Below are 26,636 nucleotides of genomic sequence, written 5' to 3'. Positions count from 1 at the left end.
AGTGAAGTTCATCAAACATTGTCTTAATGTCCACCCCAGGTCATTTCCTGGGCTGTCATAGTCTACTGAGTTGTACTGGTGCCTGTGAAGCAAGCGGCAGTTTACGTTTGGGAAGTGCTCCTGTCTTTTCTGGCTGATCACACCATTCCCAGACTCACTCCCACCTAAGAAGGCTCTGGTATCCTAGCCAAATCAGAGGTCCGTGGGCGTTCACAGCTGAGCTTGGGGCTGGAGCATATAGATAGTATCACACAACCAGCCAGGCTTGATCCCCGGCACCCCATGTAGCCCCCCAAGTCCTTAGGCAGTGACCCCAGAGCACTGAGAAGTCAGCTCCGAGCGAGCAGTCTCCAAGACCAGCTCTCAGAACACACCTACAGTCTGATCTCACTGACCTACTGGATCTTATTTCAGACCTCCCTCTGACCTGGAAACTAGGACAGGGTATATCATCCCAAGGGTGGGAGTACCCGGAATTACCCCAAAGGCTCTTGGAACTCGAAGCAGAGACAATGTCGAAATGTGCTCGGACAGTGCAGGCAAGGGAGGCCATTGGCAGAGGCCAGCTTACAGGGGCAACTCCTGACCCGCAAATATTCCAGGCCCTCCCGGTGGATGGGCCTCTGTCATCGCCTTAAGCCTCATCAGGGGCTGGAGCGATAGCACAGCGGGTAGGGCGTTTGCCTTGCATGCAGCCAACATGGCCGACACAGGTTCGATTCCCAGCACCCCATATGGTCCCCTGAGCACAGCCAGGAGCAATTCCTGAGTGCATGAGCCAGGAGTAACAACTGAGCTTTTTGGTGTGACCCAAAAAGCAAAAAAAAAAAAAGCCTCATCTTTTTTTGCCGGAAGGTCTAGAGCTACATGAGGTGAGGCGCTGGCCTTGCGTCCTGCCAACTGTGCAGATCCCCCGCACCATGCAGGTCCCTTGAGCACTGTGAGACACTCATGTTCCCAGGAAATATTTGAGTCCTGTCCAGAACTGACAACCAGAATTTCCCTGCTCTTCCCGGGGGGTGTGATGTGGGGTGGGGTGGTGTGTCACTAGTTTGGGGAGAAGGGGGAAGGCAGAAAAGCAGGAGGTAGTAACTGCAATACAGGTAGAAATGGCAGGTGGCAGGCCAGAGCCATGACACAGCTGCCTTGGGTTCAGTGCCACCACCATATGATACCCCAAGCCTGCCAGGAGCGTTACCCTGAGCGTTACCGGGTGTGACGGCCCCCCACCCCCCACCACCACCACACCAAAAGAAGAAATGGGAGGTGACAATCTAGGAGAATGAGTACAGTTAGTGCTGGAGAAAGTTCCAAAAACCCAGAGGGCACGGTTCTCCACATGGAGATTAGCCTATGTCCACCTAAAAGCCTGGACTCGGCTTTTTCCCCTCTGGATGAGCCCGTGTTCTCTCTTGAACACAGTACATCCCTCTCTTTATCCTTCTCTTTCTCTACATTTCTTCAACTAAGACTAAAAATAACCCAGAAGGGAAGGCTAGAAGCTGCGGGGCATCAGGTGTGAGACGTCTGTACACTCGCTTGAACGTGCACGCCACACGCACGCACATGCGGAGCACATCCCAGCCATCTGCTCAGCACTTAGCCAAGAAACACCCCAAGCCCCTAGCTACTGTCACATGTCACTCACAAAAGGGGCCCAGGCTAGGACTGAGGAAAGGATTCTGATGCCCCAGCCACTAGGGAAGCCCAAGGGGACTGATGGCCACCTTTTCTCCTGACGTGCACAGCGCCTGAGCCCCAGGAAGTCTCGTGCGCGTCTGAAAGCTGTTCTCTGGCCAGTGCTTGGCGTGACAATGGCCGGTTCAGGTAGGTCCTCCCTCCCCGCCCCCCTCCAGCCCCCGGCCCACGCCACTCTGCTTCTTCCTGCGCCTGCGCTCAGCTCCCCTCAGCGTCAGTTACTGCTCGCAGGGACAAGAGTAACGAGTAACTTTATTGATCAGTGGTTTCATATAAAGTTCAAATCTTTAGAATTTTGCCCAGACAGACTCACAAGCAATACAAAGGTCTTTCTTAAAAAATAATAAAAGGGGGCAAGTGGAAGGGAACTGATCTAAACAGTAGTGGCATTTGTAAATAAATTAACAAAAAAAATTTAGTATACCATTTATTGGTGACAAACACTAATTTTACATTCCATGGGGAGAAATAAATTTCAGAAAAATGGAAGCAGTGCTTGACTTGGCTGCCTGGCGGTGCCCACGGCCCTGTGCCCACTGACAACAGACATAGCGCGAGAGAGAGACACGGTCGTTCTTTCCAGCCCTACACGGAGACGGCAGACAGCACGAAGCACGCACAGGACTCAGACTGGTCGTACTACAAGATCATAGCCTGGGGTGTAGTGCCAACGACGGGCCCTTTGGAGCCCTACCGATATGCACACAATTGTTTTTATAATCTTTGAGCCAAAGATTAAAGTCCATCGGTTTGAAGTCTTGTTGCATTAATAAAATACAAAAAGAACCAAATGATCAGTTAAAGTTTAAAATTCCAAAAGTGTCCAGTTTATACAACTGGGAACTTCCTCGGTTTCTGAGAAGGCGGGGCTGGCCCAGCTAACCAGAGGGCACACAATTTGCATCACTGAAGTGGTCCTGGGTTAGTCCAACCAGTGAAACTGCGCAAGCACATACACGGGATATGATCTCTGCAGGTTATTGTTGTGGCTACAGAACTAGATACAATTGAGAAACTAAAACTTTATAGTGTTATTTCAATCAAAAGAAAATGAAGATTATTGGAAGAGAAAGCAGGGGTGAAGAGGCCTTAGCGCAGGAAAGATTAGCTTGCGCTGAGTAGGAAGCATTTGATTTTCTCGTGCTTGTCGCTCTGGGCCAAGCTAGAGCCTCTCCAACATGGGTGTCCAGGGTTTCTCCCAAAGCGTTTACAGAGCCAGTTTGAGAAGGGGGTCGAGCTGTTCTCTTCCACACGGCAGGAAAAAAAAACCCAAAATCCTTCAACAGGCTGGGCCTGCTGTAAGCCTGAGCCAGCCCCGCTGCCTTCCGAGTCCTCGTCGGCACCAGCGTCTCCAGTTCTTCCCCCGTCACGTCTCTCGGCCCACTGGAGGTATCAAATTCTAAATATTTTTCAGTATTGAGGTTGGGTTTTTTTTTATAATGATTCATGGCCAAAAGTTCAGCACCTCCCACACCTTTAAGGGAGAAATGAAAAGGAGACCGGATTTGAAATGAACATCAACTCCACGTTAGGATTCAAGCAGTTAGCAGGCACTGAATGGGAAGGCCAGGAGCACAGGCTGGCCTGACTTGATGCTAAACTATAATACAGATTTTCCAAAATGTACCGTCATGGGAAAACAAGAAGGAAGGTGTATACAGCATGTATTTTCAGTGGCACGAGAAAGAAAGCAGGGAAGATACAATATTTGCATCAGGAAAGCTACACGGGGCTGGGAGTACAAGAGAAAAAAGGCATCGGGCCCGCATGTGGCCAACCTGGGCTCACGTTCCTGGAAAGGGCCATACGTGGTCCTGAGCACAGCTGGGCGTGGCCCCAAAAATCAAAAAGGAAAAAGAACAGCTGGAGGAAGAGCCCTAAGGTTGATGTGCATGTTTTACATGCAGGAAACTGGGGTTCCATCTCCAGCAGTCACCCCAACCAGCTGGGGCCCAGTGCCACCGCACCCCCAAAGAAAGATACAGGGAAGAAAACGAAGGAATAAAAATGTGCTAGGGAATGGGCAGAATGGGGAATGCAGGGACAGAAAAATACTACAACAGCATGCCTCTTCAGATGGCTTCTGCAGGGCCAAACTGAAAATAACGGGTAAGACACGTGGCCTATGGGACTCGATTCCCAGCACCACATAAGCACCCCTGAGCCACACGCCAAGGAGTGAGCCCTGAGCAGAGCTATGGGCCAGGGAAGAATGAAAAAAGCAACAAACAAAATTTTATTTTGAGTCTGATAGCACAGTGGGTAGGGCGTTTGCCTTGCACGCAGCCGACATGGCCGACCCGAGTTCGAGTCCTCCACCCCTCTCGGAGAGCCCGGCAAGCTACCGAGAGTATCTCGCCCGCACAGTAGAGCCTGGCATTCGTATGCCAAACACAGTAACAACAAAGTCTCCAATGGAGACGTTACTGGGCCCGCTCGAGCAAATCGATGATCAACGGGAGGGCCTTTACTTTACTTTACTTACTGTTCTAATTAAAAAAAAAAAAAAAAACGCCCAAGCCTTGTAGGAGGAAATGACAGGAAGTGTTTGTCACTAGCCTTCGCTGAGCAGAAATGTGAAATCAACACAAACAAGCAGCAGAACTGCCTTTTCACTCACACAGACATTGGTCCATTTCCTGTTCTTGGCATCTCTGTACTTGGTTGGTCCAACTCGGACAGCAACTTTAAAATGTTCAGGGCGGCCTAGCAGGGGGAGAGAGACGTGAGCGCCAGGAAGTGCTCAGCCCACAGAGCCGGACTCGACACGGGGGCCCAGGGCTCCCTGCAGCACGGCAAGAGGTGGCCCACCGAACAACTCTGTGTCTATTTCAAGTACAAATTCAAGAATGAATAACCAAAATCCATGTTTATCTTAAATCAACTACCACTGTTCGTTTTATCACACATTTTCTAATATCTACTAATTTGACTCTGCAAAGGCTGTTCCCACTCTGGGAGCCCCAGAGTGGGGCGGGTGAGAGCCCTCCCTACCCCAAGGGACCCAGCCCCGGCAGCCAACCTCCACTACTCAACTGCCGCCACACTCCAGGCCACTTTCTGGATCGCACGGCCACAATAAGACATTCCTACCCATTTTCTATAATTACCACACCATATTTGATGGGATTCAGACATTAGGCAACAAATCATAGAAAAAAAAATATATATATACCTACCTCTCGGAGAGCCCAGCAAGCCCATACGGGCAGAGCCTGGCTCTGCTACCCAAGCTCCCTGTGGCGTATTCGATATGCCAAAAACAGTAACGATAACAGGTCTCCCTGAAACAGCCTCCAATCTTGGGAAAGACGAGCAAAAAGAGGCTGCTAAAATCTCAGGGCTGATGGGGCTGGAGCGATAGCACAGCAGGTAGAACACTTATTTGCCTTGCATGCGGCCGACCCAGGTTCGATTCCCAGCAACCCATAAGGTCCCCTGAGCACCGCCAGGAGCTACCCCTGTGCGTCGCTGGGTGTGACCCAAAAAGAAAGGAAAAAAAAAATCTCAGGGCTGGGAGGAAGAGACTTTACTGGCGCCTGCTCAAATAAATCGAACAACGGGATGACAGTGATGACAGGGATGACTGATTTGTCTGCAGGGCCAGGGATCAAATCAGGTCCTTCTACATGCACTAGAGCTGAGAAACAAGATTTCTTTTAATTCTTTGAGTTCAGATCCCGTCTTTATGCCTCATGGCTTCAACATATAGCTACCTCAGCTCACTCAGGTTCAGCTCCTAGTATTTCCCTGTGGTAACAAGTGACTTCATACCCTGTTGTAAAACAAAACTCGACCAAGTTCCCTTGTTGGGAAATATTGTCTTTGAGACTGGCTGGAAGCACTGCACTCCATCAGTGCATATACTCCTGTTTACTGAAATAACTCCTGGATTCTGTGTATTTGGTTTTGGCGGCAGTGCCAAGGATTTACCCAATGGGGTACACACATGCAAGGCAAGTGATCTACCACTGAGATATATCCCTGGCTGCCTCAGAACAGTAATTTGATGGGGACAGAATGCCAAGACAGGTACTTGCTACTGTTGGCAGCACCTGGGCCTGCAGTGCCCGCAGTGAATACGGCAACTGGCAGTGTCCGGGCAGAACCTGTCAGCACGGGCAAGGGACAGGGTGCCAAAGCCCTGATCATCGACAAGGCAGGGATCCAATAAAGGGAGTAAAAACCAGTCTTCAGAAATATGAAGTCAGAGGCTGGAGCTATAGGACAGCGGGTAGGGAGTTTGCCTTGCACGCGGCCAACCTAGGTTCGATTCCCAGCTTCCAATATGGTCCCCTGAGCACTGCCGGGAGCAACCCCTGTGCCATCGCCAGGTGTGAACATGAAGAGCCAAAAAAAAAAAAAAAAAAAAAAAAGTCTGGATCTGGTACAGCTGCTCAGGCACTCGCCTTGCACACAGTGACCTGGGTAGCATTTCCCGCACCCGCATCTAGCACCTTAGGCCCCCGCTGGGTGTGGCCCCAGCAGCGGGTGGTCCCGCCCTGCTCCCGGCACACGCACCATATCGTGGCAGGACTCCACGTCCTTCCCGATGCCGTGGCTGATCAGAGGTGGCTGAGAGGAGCAATTGATAAGAGATACAAACTCGTTCTTGTTGTTTTTGGGGAAGTCTTTATATTCAACCTAGAAGAGGAAAGAAAGCGGAGGCAAGCGAGGGTCCAAACAAGGATGCCTGAGCGTGGCCAGCCGTCCCGGGGCCAGCAGGAGGAATCAGTCCTCCGACAAAGACGGATGCAGGAATCCGGCCTGGGAGATGCCTCTCAGAGACAAGAGGTGTCTCGCCCTATCCCCTTTCTCGTCTTTATACCTCCTTAAATACTTTCTGAATTCAAAACTATATATGTATTTATTATATATATATACATATATATACATATATATATGAAACCCACTAGACTGAATTGTCTGAACTTTATTATGGAAGGACGAGGGTTCTCCCTCCCTCCCTCCACACTTGTCACCGCACGGCTCTCCACCCTCCTCGTCCATCCCCCTGAGCCCAAGAAGCTGAGCGCGGAGTCCCGCAGTGGCCTCGGGCGCGGGCCTGACAGTTACCTGGAAGCCCTGGACTCTGGAGAGATAGTCCAGCTGCTCGGAGGGTCTCGTTAGAGGTCCGTGGGACATGGGGCCTGAAGAGACGTTACTCTTTAAAACGGTCTCGGCGGTGGGCGAGGAGCCCCCATACAACAGTTCACGGGCTATCATGGCAGTTACCGTGGCCTTGGCAGGATTTGGCGCCGCCCTGCTAAAATCTTTGGTGTGATGTCCTTGACTCATTCCCACGGCCTGGGCGACCTCGGGCACCATGGGGAGAATCCCAGCAGGCAGCTGCTGATGGCTGAGATAAGGCATCCGAAACTCCTCCTCCTTATTGCCTGGGAAGGGGTGGGGGCACATCAACACACACACCCCCGGGAGACGGGGGGCCCCACGCCCGCCAGAGTGACCCCGACACCCAGGGGCCCAGCTGCTCCCCAAGGCCCCCTCCAAGGGAGAGGGCGTGAGCACGGCACTTACTAGTCCCATTTTCATCCCCGGGGCCTGGTTCAAAGAAGGTTACTTTTCTTCCATCACCCGATTTCTTTACTGGTGTCTTAGAGAAAAAGAAGACGATGATGACCATGAGCATAAATCAGACCGCTGGAAATTGCTTTCTGCTGCTATAGGCTACATGAGCTGGGCCCAAGTTTCGGAAAAGGCGGGACTCGGCTTGCTGAGCCGCCCCGAGGTCGCCAGGCACTAGCCGGAAGTGGGGGTGTCTCAGCGGGCCGGCACGCCCGACTTCCATCCCCAGCCCCGAGCTCACCACATTTGGGGTCACACCACATTTGGAACACGGTTGACAGGGACACAAAAACAGAAAATCTGAACTGAGAGCTTGCTACCGTCCCGTGCACCAGTGGCGCAGCGAGAGGGCTGTGCAGGGAGAGACCCGGACAAGGCCAACTGGACCTGCTTCCCCTTGTCCCCAGAGATGTGTTAAGTGACAAAAGAGAGAATAGAAATAGAAACAGAAACGCAAACTTTCCAAACATGCATTTTTCCCTAGTTGCATTGGTAGCAAGTTCCTTGCCCTTGGGCCACCTGGCCCGAGGCTGTGCAGTGCAAGGACCCCCAGCTGAGGGTCTTGCCGCCTGGGAGCTTCGCCCTCTCTCCCACTCCGCTCCTCCTCACCCTCGGACAACGCTTAGGGAAGCAGCTGCAGATTGAATTTAAATCAAGCTTTGCTGGCGTGGCCCGAAGCCTGTGTCTCGGAGCACCGTAGGAGGAGTGTGCTAGGGCTGCAGACTGCCCCCTTGTAAGCAGGGAGGAGGCCAACCGTGTGCCTGAGGAGTTTCACGTGGCCAAGCACGGTTCAATCTCTGGCAACACATATGTCCTCTAAGCTTCCGCGGGAGGGGTCCCTGTGCCCCTTCGGGTGTGACACAGCAACAGTCCAGAGTGAGCGATGGGGACTCCGAGCTGGCACCAGGTGGGCTGCCAGGCCCGAGGACTGCCCCAGCATGGAGCCATCAGGCCGGCACGGAGGTGGCCCCAATTCGGAAGGGGGTACTGGCAAGGAGACAGCCTCCGGGGACACTCCCAGCGGGGATCGGAGGACCATACGGGGTGCCAGGGGCCGAGCGGAAGGCAGCGCACGCCCTGCTGTGCCATCTCCGGCACTCCACAAACACCCCAGAAACACCCAAACCTGGTCCTGACCCTCAAGCCGGTGTCAACCGGTAAAACCGAAGCCTGCTCCAAGGAACGGCCTCCCACGCACTGGCCCGGCCCTCCCCACCAGCCTTCCAGCAGAGACAGAGCCCCCAAGGGTCAGCAGCCACCCCCAGCAGAGGAGGAGGAGGCCAGGGCCGCCCCGAGTCACCTTCTCCTCGGACTTGAGGGCCGGCTTGGCGGGCTGCGCCTGCGGAACCTTGAAGCCCAGGACTTCCAGCATGTTCTCGGCCGCGTTGCGCTTGGCCACCTTCTTGTTGGTGCCAGTCCCTTCGGCGGTGTGGTTCCCCACCTTCACCTGCAGGAAGAAGGGCCCAGACGGTGACCGAGCTGGTCGGGAGGCCCAGAGGAGGGAGGCAGGGCCCGCAGAGCGCTGCCCGGGAGCGGGCTGGCACCGGCTGCCAGAACCAATTACCAGCAGCCATTGTTCAAGGTCGCAATTACTCAGCATCCAATTATCTAGGCTTATAATTACTTTAATTAACAGAGGCAGCAGAACCGAAAGCTCTTCCTTTCCTCAAATACTTGTGATGAGGCTCTGGGGTTCTGAGGCTCTCCCTCACTGTGCCTGGGGTCCCAGGTCACGCGGAAGGACGGGGAGGCGGCGTTGCCCGGACCCGTCACATCACAAAGGAGGGGTCCACGTGCTGTGAGAGACGGGACAGGCTACGCGGACACCGGCGGTCACCGTGCTGCGGCCCGCCGGGGGGAGACCCAGAGCCCCTCATGGAGCTTTCAGGCCACTTGTTAATATAAACAGAAACATCGACTCGTGCAAGAGGCTCACTCAGCCAGGCCTCACCAAGTGGCGGACCGTGTGGGCTGATCAGTGCCACTGCCGACAGGCCCACCAACGGTGCAGGTATAGGAGATGGACAAGGAACTACTGCGAGGGCTGGAGTGATAGCACAGCGAGCGGGGAGGGCGTTTGCCTTGCACACAGCCGACCTGGGTTTGATCCCTGGCATCCCACAGGGTCCCCCGAGCACCGCCAGGAGTAATTCCTGAGTGCAGAGTCAGGAGAAACCCCTTTGCATTGCCAGGTGTGACCCAAAAGGCAAAAAAAAGGAAACTACTTCGAGAGCAGAGACACACTCTTCGGGAAGGGAGAGAACATCACTCCTCGTAGTCTGACCAGGAGCGAAGCAAGAGCTCCCAGGCTCACACAGCAGACGCCTCCTCAAAAACGCCGGAAACGGAAGCGCTCAAGAGTCGCGTCTCAGAGCAGACCACAGGGCACAAAACTACCAGGAGAAAAGCTTCTCGTCACTGGTCAGCAGGATAAACGCCAAGTGAAATGCCAGCGAGGTACCAGCTCGCCAGCGAGAATGACCTCCCAAAGAGAAGGGCAGGAACATGGGCTGGAGCAATGAACGGCGGGGAGGCCGCCTGCCCTGTACACGGGTGGCCTGGACGCAAGCCCCGGCCGTCCACAGGGCCCTGAGCACCACCAGGAGTCATTCCCGAGTGTAGGGCCAGGAGCGGACCCTGAGCATCACCAGGTGTGGCCCATAAATAAAGAGATGAACAGAAACAGCAGGCGGCGGGGGGCAGTGCAGGCAGGGTGAGAGGAGAGGGGACAGCCTGGCTCGCTGGGGTGGGACCCGAGCTACTCGGCCTCGGTGGGAACCAGCACGAGACGACTTAGACAAACTACACCCTAGAGATCCGGCCCAGAAACGCCCCTCCCCCCTCCCGCTCTGCACGGCGCCCCCGACCCACCTGCATGACGAACTCCCTGCGGCGGGGCAGGCCGCGCTCCGTGAGCAACGTGTACTCGGGCTCCTTCTCCTTCTTGGCCTGCTGGATCTGGGCCAGGCGGCTGATGGGGTTCATGCCCTGGCCGCACTCGGGGCTGCTCTGTAGTGGAAGCAAGGCCCGGAGGCCCTCAGTGGCGCGCCTCTCTGCCGGGGCCCTCCGGTCCCTCGGGGCGCCCGAAAGGACCGTCGTCACCGTGAGGGACCGGCCACGCGGCGGGCGGGCGGGCAGCGCTTACCCGGACGATGGACTTGGTTTTCTTCTTGATCCGGGGCTTGGGCCGCTCCACCACGGGCAGGGGCGGGAGCTTCCGCAGCTCCTCCAGGACGGCGATGGCGGCGTTCTTCTTGGAGATCTTCTTGCTCTTCCCTTCCCCCTCCCCCACAAACTCCCCGACAGACACCCTGGTCAGAAAGCTCTTCATGTGGGCCGGGCCACTCTCGCGGGCGACCTGTTTCAGAGGGAAAGACTGAGTGAAAGCGTGACAGACACTCCACCAGCGGAGGGACACGCACGGCTTCCCGGGAGGGAGGGAGGGAGGGGCAGGACCCCCGGGAGTCGGCGGTGAACAGAACGGGGGGCCAGGCTCAGCCCGTGAGGACAGCCAGAAGGGACCCTTGAGCAGGTGTGGCCCCCAGACAAGGCGAGCCACCCTGGTTTCAGAGACAGAAACGAGAGGCGGAGGCCGGGCAGACGCCCCCTGCTCTGCCCTTCTGCGGAACAGTCAGAGGCTGCCCACAGCTGAGCGCCACCCGGGGCCGGGGGGACACAGGCAGCACCGGAGCGCAGCGGGCTCTGCTCGCAGCTGTGCCCGTCAAAGAGCTGCCACACGAGGGAAGAACAGCCTCTCGGACACCAACTGTCCCCGGCACGGCTGGGCGCACCTGGTCTCGCTTTTTCTGTGTTAAGTGTCTTTGGGGCTGGAGCGATGGCACAGCGGGGAGGGCGTTTGCCTTGCACGCAGCCGACCCAGTTTCGATTCCCAGCATCCCATGCGGTCCCCCGAGCACCACCAGGAGTGATTCCTGAGTACAGAGCCAAGAGTAACCCCTGTGCATTGCTGGGTGCGAACCCCCCTCCAAAAAAAGGGAAAAGAAGTGTCTTCGTTCTGGTCCTCAGTAAGAAGCTGATCACGGCACGGGAAGGAGAAGGGGGCAGGAGGAAGCAGACCCTCTGCCAGCAGGCGTGGCGCTGCAATGTTTTAGGCACGAAGCCCTTCCTTCTACTGGACTGTTAGCCACGGTGCCTAAAATTTCTTTTTAAAACATGGTGGCCAGTGGCAGGGTGTTTGCCTTGCGTGTGGCCAACCGGGGTTTGACTCCGAGCATCCCTTGTGGTCCCCTGAGCACCTCCCGGAACTAATTCCTGAGTGTAGAGTCAGGAGTAACCCTTGAGAATTCCCGGGTGCGGCCCAAACACACTTTGTTCCCCCAAAAGTAAACACGACTGTTAAGTCCCATCAAGCACCTCAACCCCCGAGCCCCGCCAGGAGAGATCCCTGAGTACAGAGCAAGGAGCAGGCCCTGAGAACCACCAGGTGTGGCCCCAACACCAAAGCCAATTACAGAGATTCAACACCATCACAACAAAGAAAAGCTGAGGAAATGTTAAAGACTGAGGGTGACGAAAGAAAACAGGTCAACTAAATGCAGTGCGTGATCTTGTCTCAAATGCTGGAACACGAACACACACACACACACACAGTTTATTAAGGACACACCAAATGCCTTCCTGAAGCATGATGTTTGACTCTGTGCAACTACTTAATTACAACAAATCCGGTCCAAACGGCTTTCCCAGGGAATGAGGGAAGCACCAGAAGGTGCCCCCCGGGGGGCTCCAGAGGCGAGTGGCAGGGAGCCAGCACATCAGAGAGCCGGGCAGCTGCCCTGAGTCGCAGCGGCCAGGACCAACCGGATCCATGTGCAGCCACACACACACACACACACACACACACGTCCACGTGTGGTTCTATACATGTATGCGCAGACACAGCCAGGACAGGCCGCAGATGTCAAACCCTATCCGTATGTATCTGCTCATGTCTATCAAACCTTGTAAGGACACAAGCACTGAGAATGCTCCGTGAGCTCAGGGGACAGCGGTGCACCCGACACAGAGAGCAGGAGAGCAGGCAGAAACGACAGAACTCAGGAATTTACTGGGCGAAACGAAAGCCTCCAGGGAACGCCCGAGCAGCAGGTCAACAGCGGCTCAGACTGGCAGGAAGCTCCACGATGAGATGCAAGACATCTCCAGAAAAACAGAAGATGGGAAGAGACCCCAAAATAAACACCCCAAAAGAAAGCTCTTTGGGATGAGTTCGAGAGGAACACTGCAAGGGCCAGCAGCCCGGGAGGCACAGGAAGGCTGCCCTGACCCAGGAGAAGGCAAGGGCGCGACCCCCATGTCCCGGCTTAGTGCCGCCCTGGGCACTGCGACCAGGGACAGCGTCCCACAGTGCCGGCAGCACATGGGGCCACAGGGGCACCCCAACCACGACACACAAGAGCCCAGTGAGCACTGAACCCACTGGGGAGACACTGTCAGGCCAGAACAGCGGGGACGGTCGGATCCAAATGTCTCTTCCAAGCAGGACAGGGCACCTGCAGGTGAGCACTAGACAGCTGAGTACTCCAGCGACCGTGACCTGTGACCCCAGCAAGCACAACCCCACTGGGGTGGGCCACACAATGCAGCATCCCCAGGAGCACCACAGCCAGCCACACCGGCAACAGCGACAGTGACATGGGAAGGGGGACAGAATCAAAATTGGGCACAGGGGCCGGAGTGCTAGCACAGCGGGGAGGGCGTTTGCCTCGCAAGTGACCGACCCGGGTTCAATTCCCAGCATCCCACAGGGTCCCCCGAGCACCACCAGGAGTCATTCCTGAGTGCAGAGCCAGGAGGAACCCCCGAGCATCGCCGGGTGTGACCCAAAAAGAAAGGGGAAAAAAAAGCTGGGTGCAGGAGGTGGGCTCGGGAGGAGAGCACGGTCCCAAGTGTGGGGCCCCGGCACTGCAGTGGACAGCCTCCCGCAAGGAAACCCGCCCGGTGTCCCTCAGCTCCCACCCGAAACGGCTGGTCACTAGCCTTGACCATGAAGCCTCCACAATGGGCGCACTGGGAGGGTGAGCTGGACAGCAGCAACCGCCTGGCCTGGAGACGGCTTCTCCGAGCAGCATTTCTAGGGGCCGCTGAAGGAGACCGCGCCTCTGGGGGTACACAGCGCTTCTCAGGCTTATGGAAGCAGGACCCTCTCCGAGAGAACAGCCTGTGCAGGAGCGTGGGGCGCCCGTAAGCAGCCCGGCGACCCGGGCCACAGTGAGCAATCACTAGACCGGAAATGTGGTGGAATGTATGTGCTTGCGTGTCTAAGGCCCTGGCTGGGTTCGATCCTGGGCAGGGAGGAGGGGAGGAGAGCAGAGAAGGGGGTGCGGGGTGGGGGGGAGTCACAGAGCCGACTGGAAAACACACTGCCTTACTGAAAAGCAAAGGTTACATTTCGCATCTGGGGTTTCACGTTCATTTGAGCGTCAATTTTGCTTTCTGCTTTTAGAGCACAACCGGCAGTGCTCAGGGCTTACTCCTGCCTCTGTGCTCAGGGAATCACTCCTGGCAGGGCCCAGGGGGTGGTGTGTGGTGCTGGGGACCAAATCCAAGCCAGCAGCAAGCAAGGCAAATAAATGCCCCGCCGGCCGCCCATCTCCCCGGCACCTATTTGAAAGCTCCTTAGAAGAAAGCAATTCTGAAAAGGGCTGGCAAGAGTAGTCCCAACACGGAGTTCGACATGTAAAGTAAGCTTACCTCAAAATTCACAGGCAGGTTCCGTTTAAGCGCGATCTCAAACACTTGGCTGACTTCAGACTTATTGAGATTTTCTTCTTCGGGTTCTCTTCCGTTCACCTAAAAGGAGAACAAGTGTCTCAGCAGCCAACTCTGAGCGAACCCTCGCGAGGAGGAGGTGCCAATGACCCTCCACAGCTGGGCCCTGACTGGGGCGAGAGGCCAGGGACACCAGCCCAGGCTGGCCGGAAGCTCCTCGACCCACCAGACACGACCGACAGCAGACCCGGGCCCCCATCAGCCGGCCCCTCAGGCCAGCTGCCACACTGTGAAAAGGCTGAGAAACACTCGGGCCACGGCACCCAAAGAAGTCTCTTGGTGAGAGCACCTGGGCTCCTCGGCCAGCCAAGGCCCTGGGAACCACTTCCCAAAGAGGATTCCCGTTTAAATTCGGAGACTGGAAACTGCCGCAGAGCTCACAGCACAACGGAAGACAGATAAATCATCTCTGAACAAAGATGATTTGTGCAGTGACAAGGGTCAACACCGCCGCCCCCATCGTGACCAGAATGACTGGGGTTTCCTTGGGCTCACAAGAAGCTAAACCTGGATACACCAAGTGACAGCAAAGCACCCCCAAAACACAGCAAGACAGCTCTGCTCTGCTCTTACTGGAAGAGGACTTGTAAAACTGTGTTTCCACGACTGAAACAAGATCTGATGGGCAGCCAAGGCTGATGCCACAGAACAGGAAGTGTGAGAGTGGCCGCAAGTTTCTGGCTGTGTTTCCTACGTGCACTAAGCATGGCTACACCTACACAGAATGGACATTTGAAACAGAGCATTTTTTTTAACTGAACCCTCAATTTAAAAAAAAAAAACTGGTGTTAATTGATGTGATTAATCCAATCATGAGCAACTTTGTAACTGTATCTTCACCGTGATTCAATTTTTTTTAATAATAAGTAGTCTAAACAAAAACCATTAATACTGGGGTTGGAGTGATAGCACAGCGGATACGGTGTTTGCCTTGCATGCGGCCCGACCCGAGTTCAATTCCCAGCAATCCATATGGTCCCCCGAGCACGGCCAGGAGTAATTGCTGAGTGCATGAACCAGGAGTAACCCCTGTGCATCGCCGGGTGTGACCCAAAAAGCAAAAAAAAAAAAAAAAAACCTTTAATACTAATTGTAATTCTGGGGACTGGAGAACGGGGAGGACATTTGCCTTCCAGGTGGACAACCGGGGTTCGATCCCCGGCATCCCATATGGTCCCCTGAGCAACGCCAGGAGTAACCCCTAAGCATCACTGGGTTTGGCCCAAATGGCCAAAACCAACCAAAAAATCAATAAATAAGAGTGTAATCCTGGGGGCTGGAGAGTACAGCGGGCAAGGCATTTACTTCGCACACGGCTGACCCATGTTTGATCCCCAGCACCCCATATGGTCTCCCAAGCACCTAGAGGAGTGATTCCTGAGCACAAAGCCAGGAGCAACCCTTAAAGCACTGGCACACACGTGCATGCGTGTGTGTGTGCGTGCATGTGCATGCATGTGTGTGTTGGGGGAAGACAGAGAGAGACAGACACAAACGGACAGAGAGCCAAGAGAGGAGAATCAGTTCCTAGGAAGTGCTTGGTGGTGGCGGCACGGGGCCACGTGTTCTGGCTGAGCCTGGACCAGGCCTTGGGGGTGCTGGGGCTCAAACCCAGTCGGGCACACAAGGAAGCACCTCCCCAGTGGCCCATCTCCCCCGGCCCACACACTGTTCGGTAAACGGGTGCGGGACTGTGCTGAGGAGGGCGGCCTCCTTTACCTGTCGATTCCTCGACACACCTCAGTGCCCAGAGAGCACTCCAAGGCAGGGCTGAGGCGAGGGCCCCTGGGTGCTGGGGCCGGACCCGAGTCAGGCCAAGTGCCCAACCACAGTACTCCCTCCAGCCCCGACGTCTCTCTTGCTCCTTAAAGAGCTTTCAGTTTTAGATTTCTACATCCAAAAAGTAGGCTCCAATGTCTGCTTCATCCGTTTCCTTTCGATCGCCTGGGGACAAGCACCCTCGCACGCGGCTACTTAACTTGTGGGAGGGGAAGAGAAATACGGGGGGAGGGCAAACACCTGCGACTGCTGCCAAATACCACACACGCCCCTCCGGCCCGCCCGCCTGCCATGTGCGCCCCGGGCACCACCACTCGCTCGCCAGCCCTGGAGTCCGAGAAAACCCCCATCACCCAGAGAGCCTCGGTTCCAGGCCAGCACTCTCGGACTCACGCCATCCTCTGTCAGTGCTCCGCTCTCTGCCACTCGGGGTGGGACAGAGAATCACTGATTCGTCACCCGAATTCAATGAAAGCAGAAAGTAGACTAAAGAAATTGTGTGTGGGGAGGGTGTTTGCCTTGCACGCGGCCGAACTGGGTTTGATTCCCAGTCTCCCACAGGGTCCCCTAAGCACTGCCAGGAGTAACTCCTGAGTGCAGAGTCAGGAGTAACCCCTGTGCATTGCAGGGTGTGACCCAAAAAGAAAAAAAATTGGCATGTGCCCAGCCATGCGTGGCCTTCTTTAGACATGGTATGTCAGGGTTCAGGAGGGGTTGGGGCTATACCCTGATACCCGACATGGTCCCTCACATCCACAGGAGTGATCCCTGAGAACAGAGCCAAGAATAAGCCCTGAATGTGGTCCCAAAATCAAAGCAGAAAGAAGGAAGGAAGGAAGGAAGGAAGGAAGGAAGGAAGGAAGGAAGGAAGGAAGGAAGGAAGGAAGGAAGGAAAGAACAAAGGGCCGGAGCAAGAGCAGAATAGGGCAGCAGGGAGGGCGTTTGCCTTGCTCACGGCTGACCTGGGTTCGATCTCTGGCACCCCACAAGGGCCTCCACGTCCGCCCGGAGAGATCCCTGAATGCAGAGCCAGGAGTAAGTATGGAGCAGCACGGCTGTGGGGCCCCACACTCCGAACATGCATGCGCACATACACACGAGACCCACAGAACGAACTATATTCACAATAAAAGCGCTGGATTTTCATTCTCCCCACTCGAGACCGAAGGTCTCCCTTCCCCCCAAGGCACACAGTCTGCCCCGCGCTGGCGGGTGCCCCTAGGAGCTGTTCCTGCCCCTTCCACACTGCCCTCTTCCTAACGGCCGGGAGCTGGCTCCTACGCACGCGACAACCGTCCCGCTAAGCCCCGGCATGAATGCGAGGAGGCGGACCGAAGCTCAGCCCTAAGTTCAAGCTTTCCCAACGCAGGGCCTTTGCATAGGCAGCTCCTCCCGCGGGCCTGAACTTCCCCTTCCCTGCGTGCCCTCCCCAGGCCCAGTTCCAGCTAAGCCGTCCTGAAGGCACCATCATTACTGCCCCATCCTTTTTTTTATTTCGGGGTCACACCCATCAGTGCTCAGGATCACTCACAGTGGTGCTCAAGGGGCTGTGTGAAGTTCCGGGGTCAGACCAAGGTCAGCCAAGTGCAAGACCAGCTCCGTGACCCCTGTACACTCTCTCCGGCCCCAAACGGGACCGTTTTATACTTACATAATACGCACTACTTTTCCATCCCAGCACTGGCTGGTATTCTTACTAACACTGGCTGCACTCACCCGGGCGGGGAGGAGGAGCTGGGGCATGGGGACCCACACAGACCTGTCATCAAGGCCCCACACAACACCCGCCTCGGAGCAGAAACTCCTGGGAGAAGGCGGACTGTGCCACGCCGTGCAGTGACAGGGTCACGTGCGATCTCCAACTCCCTAACGCTGCAAGCTGAGTCGGGCACCCGCCTCCAGGTGGGGAACTTGACCGTGTGCATTACTTTGAAATTCCACCTTTCGAACTGCAGGTCACAGACACAATCAGAAGAACTCAGGTTCTTCACTGTTTTCGTTCATAGCAAGAAAACTGCAAGCCTACACAACTTAAGTCTTTACTGTTGAAACAAAACAAAAGTCTTCACACAATGGAAAGCTTTGCAGCCACTTAAAAAGTAAAGGAAGAGAAAAAGTGTGTGTGGGGGGGGGGACAGGCAAAGCAATAGCACAGCGGGGAGGGCGTTTGCCTTGCACTGGGCCGACCCAGGTTTGATTCCCAGCATTCCATATGGTTTCCCAAGCCCCGCCAGGAGTGATTCCTGAGTGCATGAGGCAAGAGTAACTCCTGTGCATCACCTGGTGTGACCCAAAAAAGCAAAAAAAAAAAAAAGCAAAAAAAAAGGGGCGGGGAGGGATTTTATCTTTGTGAAACTGTTTCTTGAAAAACTGAAAAGGGCTGAAAAGATAGCACCGCGGGGAAAGCGCTTCCCTTGCACAGCTGACCTGAGTTCAACCCCTGGTACCCCATATGGCCCCCCCCAAACCACCAGGAGTGATTCCCAAGTGCAGAGCCAGAAGTATACCCTGAGCATAGTTGGGTGTGCTCCCCACCCACCCACCCCCCCCAAAAAAAAACAACAAATTATATTCGGGAATTATTTTTTTCAGTTGGCATCTCCTTCTGGATTAAACAGAATCATGAAATCGTATTTCTTATTCAGTAAGTTTCTCCTGAATTTTGGTGACCAAACTACTAATGTTGTTTCTGTTGTTGTTGCTTTTGGGGGGAGAGGAGGGGAGGGGGGATGCCACACCCAGTGGCGCTCAGGGTTTACTCCTGGCTCTGCACTCAGGAATCACTGCTGAAGGGTTCAGGGGGCCATGTGGGGGGCCGGGTATCGAACGTGAGTTGGCTGCATACAAAGGAAGTGCCCTGCCCATTATACTACCTCTCCTGTGATAAAAATACTTTACCAAAATATTCACCAGCGCTCTGGTCCTTCAGAAGCATGGAGTCACCAACTTCTAGATACTAAATTCCTACTTAGTCACAGAGGACTAAAGCTCATCACAGCCGTTTTAAAACATGACTCTGAATTCTACAATACATTTCTCATTTAAAGTGGCATCCTCAACCACTGAGAAGTACTCAAGCCACTGGACAGCATATGTGAAATGGTTGGAAAGGGATATTCTTAGTGCTGGAGGGATAACACGGCTGGTACGGCATCTGCCCGGCGCATGGCCAACTTGGGTCTGATCCCCGGCACCCCAAGCACCATCAGGAGTGATGCCTGAGACAGAGGAAGCCAGAAACACCTGAGATGTGACCCATTTTTTAAAAAAAAAATGTATTTCACTTTGCAAATTCTGGCTTAATAAAAAAAAAAGGGAAGTTTTGGGGCTGGAGTGATAGCACAGCAGGTAGGGCGTTTGCCTTGCACGCGGCCGATCCAGGTTTGATTCCCAGCATCCCATATGGTCCCCCAAGCACCACCAGGAGTAACCCCTGTGCATCGCCAGGTGTGACCCAAAAAGCAAAAAAAAAAAAGGAGATTCCCAGTCTTCCGAACGGGCTCTGCCTGTCAGTGCGGAGAGCGCCCGCGCCCAGACGCTGAGAGCCCAGCAGGGCCTTCCATTCATCGGGCTAGTGAGGAGAACACGTGCTCGAAGTGTGAGGTCCTGGGTTCAATCCCCAACCACACAGAGGAGAAAGGAGACGCCAGCCCCCAGAGGAGACCCCACTGCGCGGAGGGGCAAACAGGAAGAGGCAGTGAGGCGTCCCTGGTCTGGCCCCAGGGAGTCCCCAGCCCACAGTGCTCAGTCGAGTAACAGAGAGGGAACCACCGTGGGAGGACCAAGCACTCCCTCGACAGCTGTCTCACTGAGAAAAAGCACGGTCGGTCAACATGGGCGCCAAGAAACTGAGACCAAAACTATAAACCCTGGTAGATTCTGCACCGAGGAACTAATCCACACGCTCTTCACAACCCTACTGAGTCACGATCTTCCCAACTGCCACTCAAAACGCAGGTGGAAAAGAAGCCATGAGACCTTCTCCCTGAGACAGTTGACAGGAGGGGCCACTGCAGGCATCAGCAAACAGGAGGCCACAGGGACTGAACCCAGGACTGCCCGGCCAGGCCCACACTCCGGCCCGCGGGCCATCCGCCTGGTCCCATCAGACACACTGTCAAGAGGGAGGAGTCAGGAAAGCTACTGGGTACGAAGTGCAGTGACCCATGAAGAGACAGCACTCGGGGGTTCAGAGATGGTAAAGGCATCCCACACTCGCTGTCCCCGTGCCCACCCTGGTCTGGTCCCAAGAGCCACACGCCCACGATCCCCCCCCCGCCCCAGCTACCGGGAGCGACCCCTGAACAGAGCCAAGAATGGCCCCTTAGTCTTCTGGATACGACCCCAAAACCCTCAGTAAGTGAATGAACAAACGAACGAATCAGTATTTTAGGTGAGGATAATTCAAAGGGCCGGGGGTACATATTCTGCTTGTGTGAGCCCCGGCACGTGCATGGCCTCCTGAGCACTGCCAGAGGGGTCCTGGGCACCGAGACAAACCAGCACTGTGCGGAAGGAAGGGAAGGACGGAGGAAAGGAGAAAGGGAGGGAAGAGGGAGGAAAAGAGGGAGGGAAAAGGAACAGAGGGAGGGAGGGGGAGGGAAGGAGGAGGAAAGTGGAAAGAGGGACGGGGAGGGGGAGAGGAGGAGGGGGAGGGGGAGGCAGGCAGGCAGAGAGCGAGGGGTGCATCTCAGGCGAGCCCACAGGAGCCGCTGCCCCCAGCACCCACCTCCAGCCTCTCTGGCGGCGGCTCGTTCTGCAGAATCCTCAGCGCCTTGGCAGCGGCGTCGTGCTTGGCTGCCTGCCGGGTCTTGCCTTTGCCATTGAACTGCTGTCCTCCCACGGAAAGTTCGACTTGGTAAAGGATCGGTGGTACTGGAAATGGGTAGAAGTACCTGGAAGCCAGGGGAGACAAGGAAACTCCAGTCAGACCGACCCGTGTGAGCAAATGCCTCCGCTCTGGGCCCTGATCCCGGCGCCGTGCGCTTGGCCCTCAGGTCCTGATCAACAGATTCAGAGAGTCAGTCCAGCGACACTAGATTTGCACTGCCATTCGGTCACAGCAAATACTGCTCAGCAATTCAAATCTGGGCTCAACAAATACAAGGGCCGCTTACTTATAAACCCTGGTAGATTCTGCACCAGCTCATTCTACACGAGCTGCTCAACAAAATCCCAAATAGACGGGCTCTGGCTGGGCACTTCACCTGCGGTTTTCGATCTGAGCACTGCGCCTGCGAGTCCCTACAGGAATCTGAGTTTGCACATTCACTGTTTCTGCGGGCCCCTGCTCAGCTGTGTGCGCGTGTGGTGGGTATGTGTGTTGGATGCAGGACAGGGAATGCAGTGAACCCAGCTGTGCTCAGGGTTTGCTCCTGGCAGTGCTCAGGAGACCATGTGGCACGTGAGGGGAGAGCCCTAACCACTGTGCTATCCTCCCAGGCCCACTGTAGTAGGCTGACAATCTTAAAAACAAAAACCTCTGAGAAAGGATCTTGGACTCTGAAAATCCTAGCCGCCTACAGCCCCGCAGAGTCTGGTCTTACATTCCAAGGAAGGTGTTTCCAAAATGGCCCTTAGCCTCCCCCCAGGGAAAGGAAATGACGATACACATTCCGATCAAAAACCTATCAATGTCTTCTGACGGCCACAGGTTTTAAGGCACGGCATTCTTAGGTTTCGATCAATCATTTACTCTACGTGCACTGCAAAGCACAGAAATTCAAAAATCAAAAGAGTCTCTCATCCCTTCTCCCACCACCTCACAGTTCCACTTTCTCTTTTTTTCCTTTTCGGTTCTGGGCTGTGGCTGGTGGTGCTCAGGGCTTGCCCCCGGCAGGGCCGGGGCACCAAACACGGGTCAGCAGCACCCAAGGCAAGTGCCCTAACACTGTACTATCGCTCCGAACCCTTCTCACATCTTTTTTGTTTTTTTTTTTTCTGGGGGGGGGTGGTAGAGGCAGGGGTGGTCCACACACCTAGCAATGCTCGGGAATCCCTCCTGGCAGTGTTCAGGGGACCACGTGGGATGCCAGGAATCAAACTCAGGTGAGCGAGGCAAGGTCCCTCCCCCCGCCATCTTTTATTCGGTTTGGTTTGGTTTCTGAGCCACATCTGGCAACACTCAGGGGCCCCCTCCTGGCTCTGCACTCAGGAAACAGTCATGGTGGTGCTCAGGAACCATTTGGGATGCCGGGGCTCGAACCCGGGTCAGCCTCGTACAAGACAGGCACCCTACCCACTACTATCTCTCGCTGGCCCCACATTTCTAAGTAAATTTCTTTAAATAAAACTATTTTATTTCACTTTTTTTTTTTCTTATAAAGAGTGATCTTTGGCCCAATCGGTGGGGGCAGGAAAATGCGGCCTCGTGATGAATGAGAAACAGGCTCTGGCCCTTTCCGTTAACAAGAATTAAGAATACCTCAAGACATGATTGCAAAGTGCCCAGTACAGTTAAGTCTGACACTCGGCAGGCCCGCAGAAGGCCACGAAAGTCCCCCCTCCACAACCTTTCAGTTCATCACTCCGCGCAAGGATCGTGTTCCTTTTCCCGGAGTACTTTACCTGGGGGGGTAAGCACCGCCTCTCATGTTGTAGTTGTAGGTGGACTGCATCCGGGAGTAAGGGTCAACAGGCTTATACATTGGTTTTTTTCCAAGTTTCATGCACAGTGCATTGAGCTCTACAGTAGGGGTTATGCTTTCTGCAACACAGAAACACAAAGAACTTCGTTTGTTTTCTTCTTCCTGACAGATAAGTGACCACTACTAAGATTAAAGAATAGCATGCTCTTTCCTTAATGGATTCATGACACGCTCCATGAAAGGGCCTAAGGGCTTCATCGCTAGGCATCGGATCAGGATATCCTAGTCAAGAGTTCCAGTTTAGAAGGAGCAACAATTCGACACAGATGCTATCGGTGAGAGCAATACATTCCAACCGTCAGGCATCCCGGGACATACCAAATGCTGTGACTACAAAATCCCACAAGCCTACCCAAATTCTTGATGGAAATACTTAATCTACGTAACTTAAGCTGTACTGGCCTTCTGGTTATGTTACTGGCACACACCCCCGAGGATGCTTGCACAAACTATTTCCTAAGACTGCCTTTATTAAGTAGTAACAAGATGCAAGACACGAAGCAAAGCTTGGGAGGGACGTTTCTTGCCCAGAGGAGCTCAGAGCAAACTCAACCGAAGACACCACAACAGACGTGTACTGTAAGCAGAGCGCGTGCAGAACGAGTGGGCGGAGATGAGTAAATTCTGGAAAACGCAGGCAAGGTTCACAAGATACTGATTTATTTCCAGTCTCAGTCTTTAGAGTGAGGCCTGTCTGACCTCCAGTAAGACTCATTCGGGAGCAAGTACATTTGGGATCATGTACTAGAAGGTTCGGCTTTAGAAAGTGACACAGGCTTTTCATTTTCCAAAATTTTTCCCTCTCAGCTTACCCAATTCACAAACCCTCGAAAATCATTTAAGAAGCCCACCTGGCAAGACGGGGTGTGAGCACACAGTGACATTTAAAAACAACACTTTCGTATCAAACACAGAACAGCACTAGCAATGGCAAAGTTGGATTCAAAAGCACGCACACAAAAGTTTAAAAAAAAGAAACAAACACTTCCAAATGCCTCGTAAGGGTGTATGCAGAGGAATATAAAAATAACTGAATTCTGGATCATAACTAGTCAGCCTAAATTTAGTGCAAGAATCAGTTTTCTGAGAGTATCTTTGCGTCTGCGAAATCAGAGGGTCAATGAGTAACCAACCTCTCTTACTCACTTCAGAATTAAATTTTTACATAATTCCTATTGCTGCGTTTTAAAATATAACCGGAATCATTTTCAGAGCAGCTCTGACCCATCCAAGTTATCTGCAGCCAAAGCTTATCTGCAGAAGGTAACAGATCTGGAGGAAGGTCACCATCTAGAAAAGCAAATGACAGAGAGGGGTGACCAGGTACTCCCAGACTCACTCCTGGAAAGCCGCTCGCTTCACCCCGCCCCGCCAGTGGTTCCCAACCTTCCGCCAGGCTCTCGGGACGGGCAAGCCCCTGCTGCAGTCCCCTGTCTGGATTCTAGAGGCGTCAGCGACAGATATGTTAGTTCTCTGTTAGTGAACAGGAGACACGGGACTGACAATCATGGTTTCTGGTTAGCAACTCCCGCTAAGGCCTACATTCTTAAGCATTCTGGACCGCCTTTTCGGGGGGGTGGGGGGGAGATGCCTTTTCACGGGGCTTTTCTAAGTCTTCAAAATCAGGGGGACACGGCTAGTCAGCCTGTGGGACGCGGAGGGCCAGGGCCCTGAGATTGGGAACCACTGCTTCGGGGGAGGTGAATGGGGCGTGAGAAGCATTTGCCACTGGTAGTGCGGAATCTGTGCTTTCAGAATCAACAAATCAGGTAAGAAAGAATTCATATACATACTAAAAGGGTACCTCTAGACACACTTTTTAAAGGAACCTGGCTTGGCCCACGCATAATACCTGGATTCCTTCCTTCGCTACGAAAAGGGCGGACTATAGGTTTAGGAAATTTTGTTCCTTCCAAAGCTTTGGCAGCAGCCGTGTGTTGGGCTTTTTTAATACTAGTTCCTTCAGCTTCCCAGTTCTGATCGCCAAGTGTTAGCTGTACTGTAAACACCTACAAATGAAAATTGTGAGCTCTCAATTCAGGAAACCTGATGTCGGCTTCAAATGTCACCTGGACCTTGAACATTTCTTACGGTCCTGATTTAAAAGGCCTGGCCATCATCTTCGTGATTTATCCTTCCACCCCACTATTTGCTGTTTTCACAAACCCCGTGATATACCATTGACTAGCATTGCACAGCACTCCATGAAAAACCCATGCTTTGGAAGACGGGAGTAACCTACTGAAATTTTTAAGTATCTCATTTATCGATTAAAATACCAGGTACAGATTAGAAGTCAACCAAATGGAAATTCTATTCCAATTACTTCTCATGAAAGATACGTAACAAACTTGATTTGGACACACCGTAGTTTCTTACACAAATTAAAGCATTTGTTTTAATGCTGTCCTGTGTTTGTAGATTCTTTATCTGCAAATACCATCATGAGGAAAACAGAACAAATTTGGGAATGACATACAGATTCTGAAATGCTGCTTTCCACTTTCCTCAGATAGTACTATTTAGATCCTGCCTCCACTTTACAGAAAGGAAGAGAAAAAAAAAAACAGACCCACAGTAATCAAAGATCTAAAAATGTTTGAGCTCTGAATAGGTACAAGATGGTACAGCTACTTCTGACCTTGAACGCGGGTGATGGCAAGCCTGCCTTCCTTCTTATTTTGTTTTGGGGTCAAATCTGACAACGCTCAGGGGTTACTCCTGGCTCCACACTCAAGAATCAGTCCTGGCAGTCAGAGAACCAGACTGAATGCCAGGGGTCGAACCCAAGTCAGCAAAGTGGAAAGCAAGCACCCCACCCACTGGACTATCTCTCCAGCCCGTTTTCCTTTATAAAACATAAAAGGCAACCCAAGACCACATTTCATTCTTAAAATTAGATCACTTAATACTATCAGTTGGGGCTGGAGCGATAGCACAGCAGTAGGGCGTTTGCCTTGCACGCAGCCAACATGGCCGACCCGAGTTCGATTCCTCCGCCCCTCTCGGAGAGCCCGGCAAGCTACCGAGAGTATTCGATATGCCAGACACAGTAACAACAAAATCTCCAATGGAGACATTACTGGGCCCACTCAAGCAAATAGATGAACAACGGGAGGACTGTGACTGGCTGACTGACTGTGACAGAATACTATCAGTTGGGGCTGAAGCGATTGCACAGCAGGTAGGGCATTTGCCTTGCATGCAGCCGACCCGGGTTCGATTCCCAGCATCCCAAAGGGTCCCCCGAGCACCACCAGGAGTAATTCCTGAGCGCATGAGCTAGGAGTAACCCCTGTGCATCGCCAGGTGTGACCCAAAGAGCAAAAATAAAATAAAATAAAAAACTAACAGTATTAAACTAACCTAACAAATGGGGGGGGGGGGGAAGTGACAGTACAGTGGGAGTACAGTGGGTAGGGTGCTTGTCTTACATCGGCCAATCCGGGTTCAATCCCCAGCACCCCATTTGGTCCACTGAGCCTTACCAGGTGTGATTCCTGAGCGCAGGGCCAGAAATAAAGGAGCCCTGAGCATTGCCAGGTGTGGCCCAAAAATAAAAATCAAACAAAAATCAAGCCTAACAAATGAACAACAGCTAGTATAGGAGATGAGGTATTTGCCTCGCATGCGGCCGCCCCCATCTGAATTCCCAGTCCCCTGAGCACCGCCCGTGGTCACTCCTCAGCACAGCAGACCCGCCCCAAGTCCCGTGGGCGGCCAAGCACCCGTACCCAGGGGCGAACACCCCCAGACAGAATAACCCGCAACCACAGGGTCCTAACGAAGCTCCTGAAGGACTGTCACACACTCCCAAGTCTTAGATGCACCACTCCAGAATTTCGCAAGGCCAATTTGATTTTTTTACTTTTCTGGTTTTACCAATTCATATCCTTTGATTTCATTTACAAATAACTCCCATGAGAAGCCATGAAGCGCATCTAAGACATTTCAATTTGGTGGCTAAGAGGATGGGCAACCGCCTTTTGAGCTGGTTTTTCTAGCAGGTCTCAGGACTCCCTCCGTGAGTGAGAGGTAAGCCTCCATACCCCTGCAAACGTGAAGGGTCTCCTGAATCCTCCACAGCTCCCAAGCTGACTCAGTGATGCCCCCACAGCATGAACTCAAACTCTG

The 26,636-nt window shown here is 53.7% G+C and overlaps 1 protein-coding gene across 5 annotated transcripts in view; it reads right to left on the bottom strand.

The window, feature by feature from the left end:
• Positions 1-1,932: 1,932 nt before the first annotated feature.
• The window catches only part of STAU1 (staufen double-stranded RNA binding protein 1), a 52,476-nt gene continuing 27,772 nt past the window's right edge, over positions 1,933-26,636 (bottom strand). For 2 of the 5 annotated variants that reach the window (XM_056108454.1, XM_056108453.1), the window contains 11 exons: positions 22,423-22,561; positions 20,585-20,750; positions 13,999-14,097; positions 10,430-10,660; positions 10,156-10,293; positions 8,585-8,731; positions 7,237-7,312; positions 6,775-7,094; positions 6,220-6,342; positions 4,319-4,404; positions 1,933-3,172 (listed from right to left, as the gene is read on the bottom strand). In XM_056108454.1, the coding sequence (XP_055964429.1) occupies positions 3,157-3,172; positions 4,319-4,404; positions 6,220-6,342; positions 6,775-7,094; positions 7,237-7,312; positions 8,585-8,731; positions 10,156-10,293; positions 10,430-10,660; positions 13,999-14,097; positions 20,585-20,750; positions 22,423-22,523 (1,503 nt within the window). In that variant the 5' untranslated portion in view covers positions 22,524-22,561 and the 3' untranslated portion in view covers positions 1,933-3,156. Of the gene's footprint in view, positions 3,173-4,318; positions 4,405-6,219; positions 6,343-6,774; positions 7,095-7,236; positions 7,313-8,584; positions 8,732-10,155; positions 10,294-10,429; positions 10,661-13,998; positions 14,098-20,584; positions 20,751-22,422; positions 22,562-24,354; positions 24,512-26,636 lie in introns of those variants that run through there. The other 3 variants (XM_056108451.1, XM_056108452.1, XR_008791438.1) reach the window with 3 other exon arrangements.

The sequence above is a fragment of the Sorex fumeus genome, unplaced genomic scaffold (genome assembly GCF_029834395.1).
Source record: "Sorex fumeus unplaced genomic scaffold, SorFum_2.1 ptg000213l, whole genome shotgun sequence".
Classification (NCBI taxonomy): Eukaryota; Metazoa; Chordata; class Mammalia; order Eulipotyphla; family Soricidae; genus Sorex; species Sorex fumeus.
The sequence above is the reverse complement of the archived record's forward strand: the minus strand, read 5'-3'. Positions and strand labels throughout refer to the sequence as shown.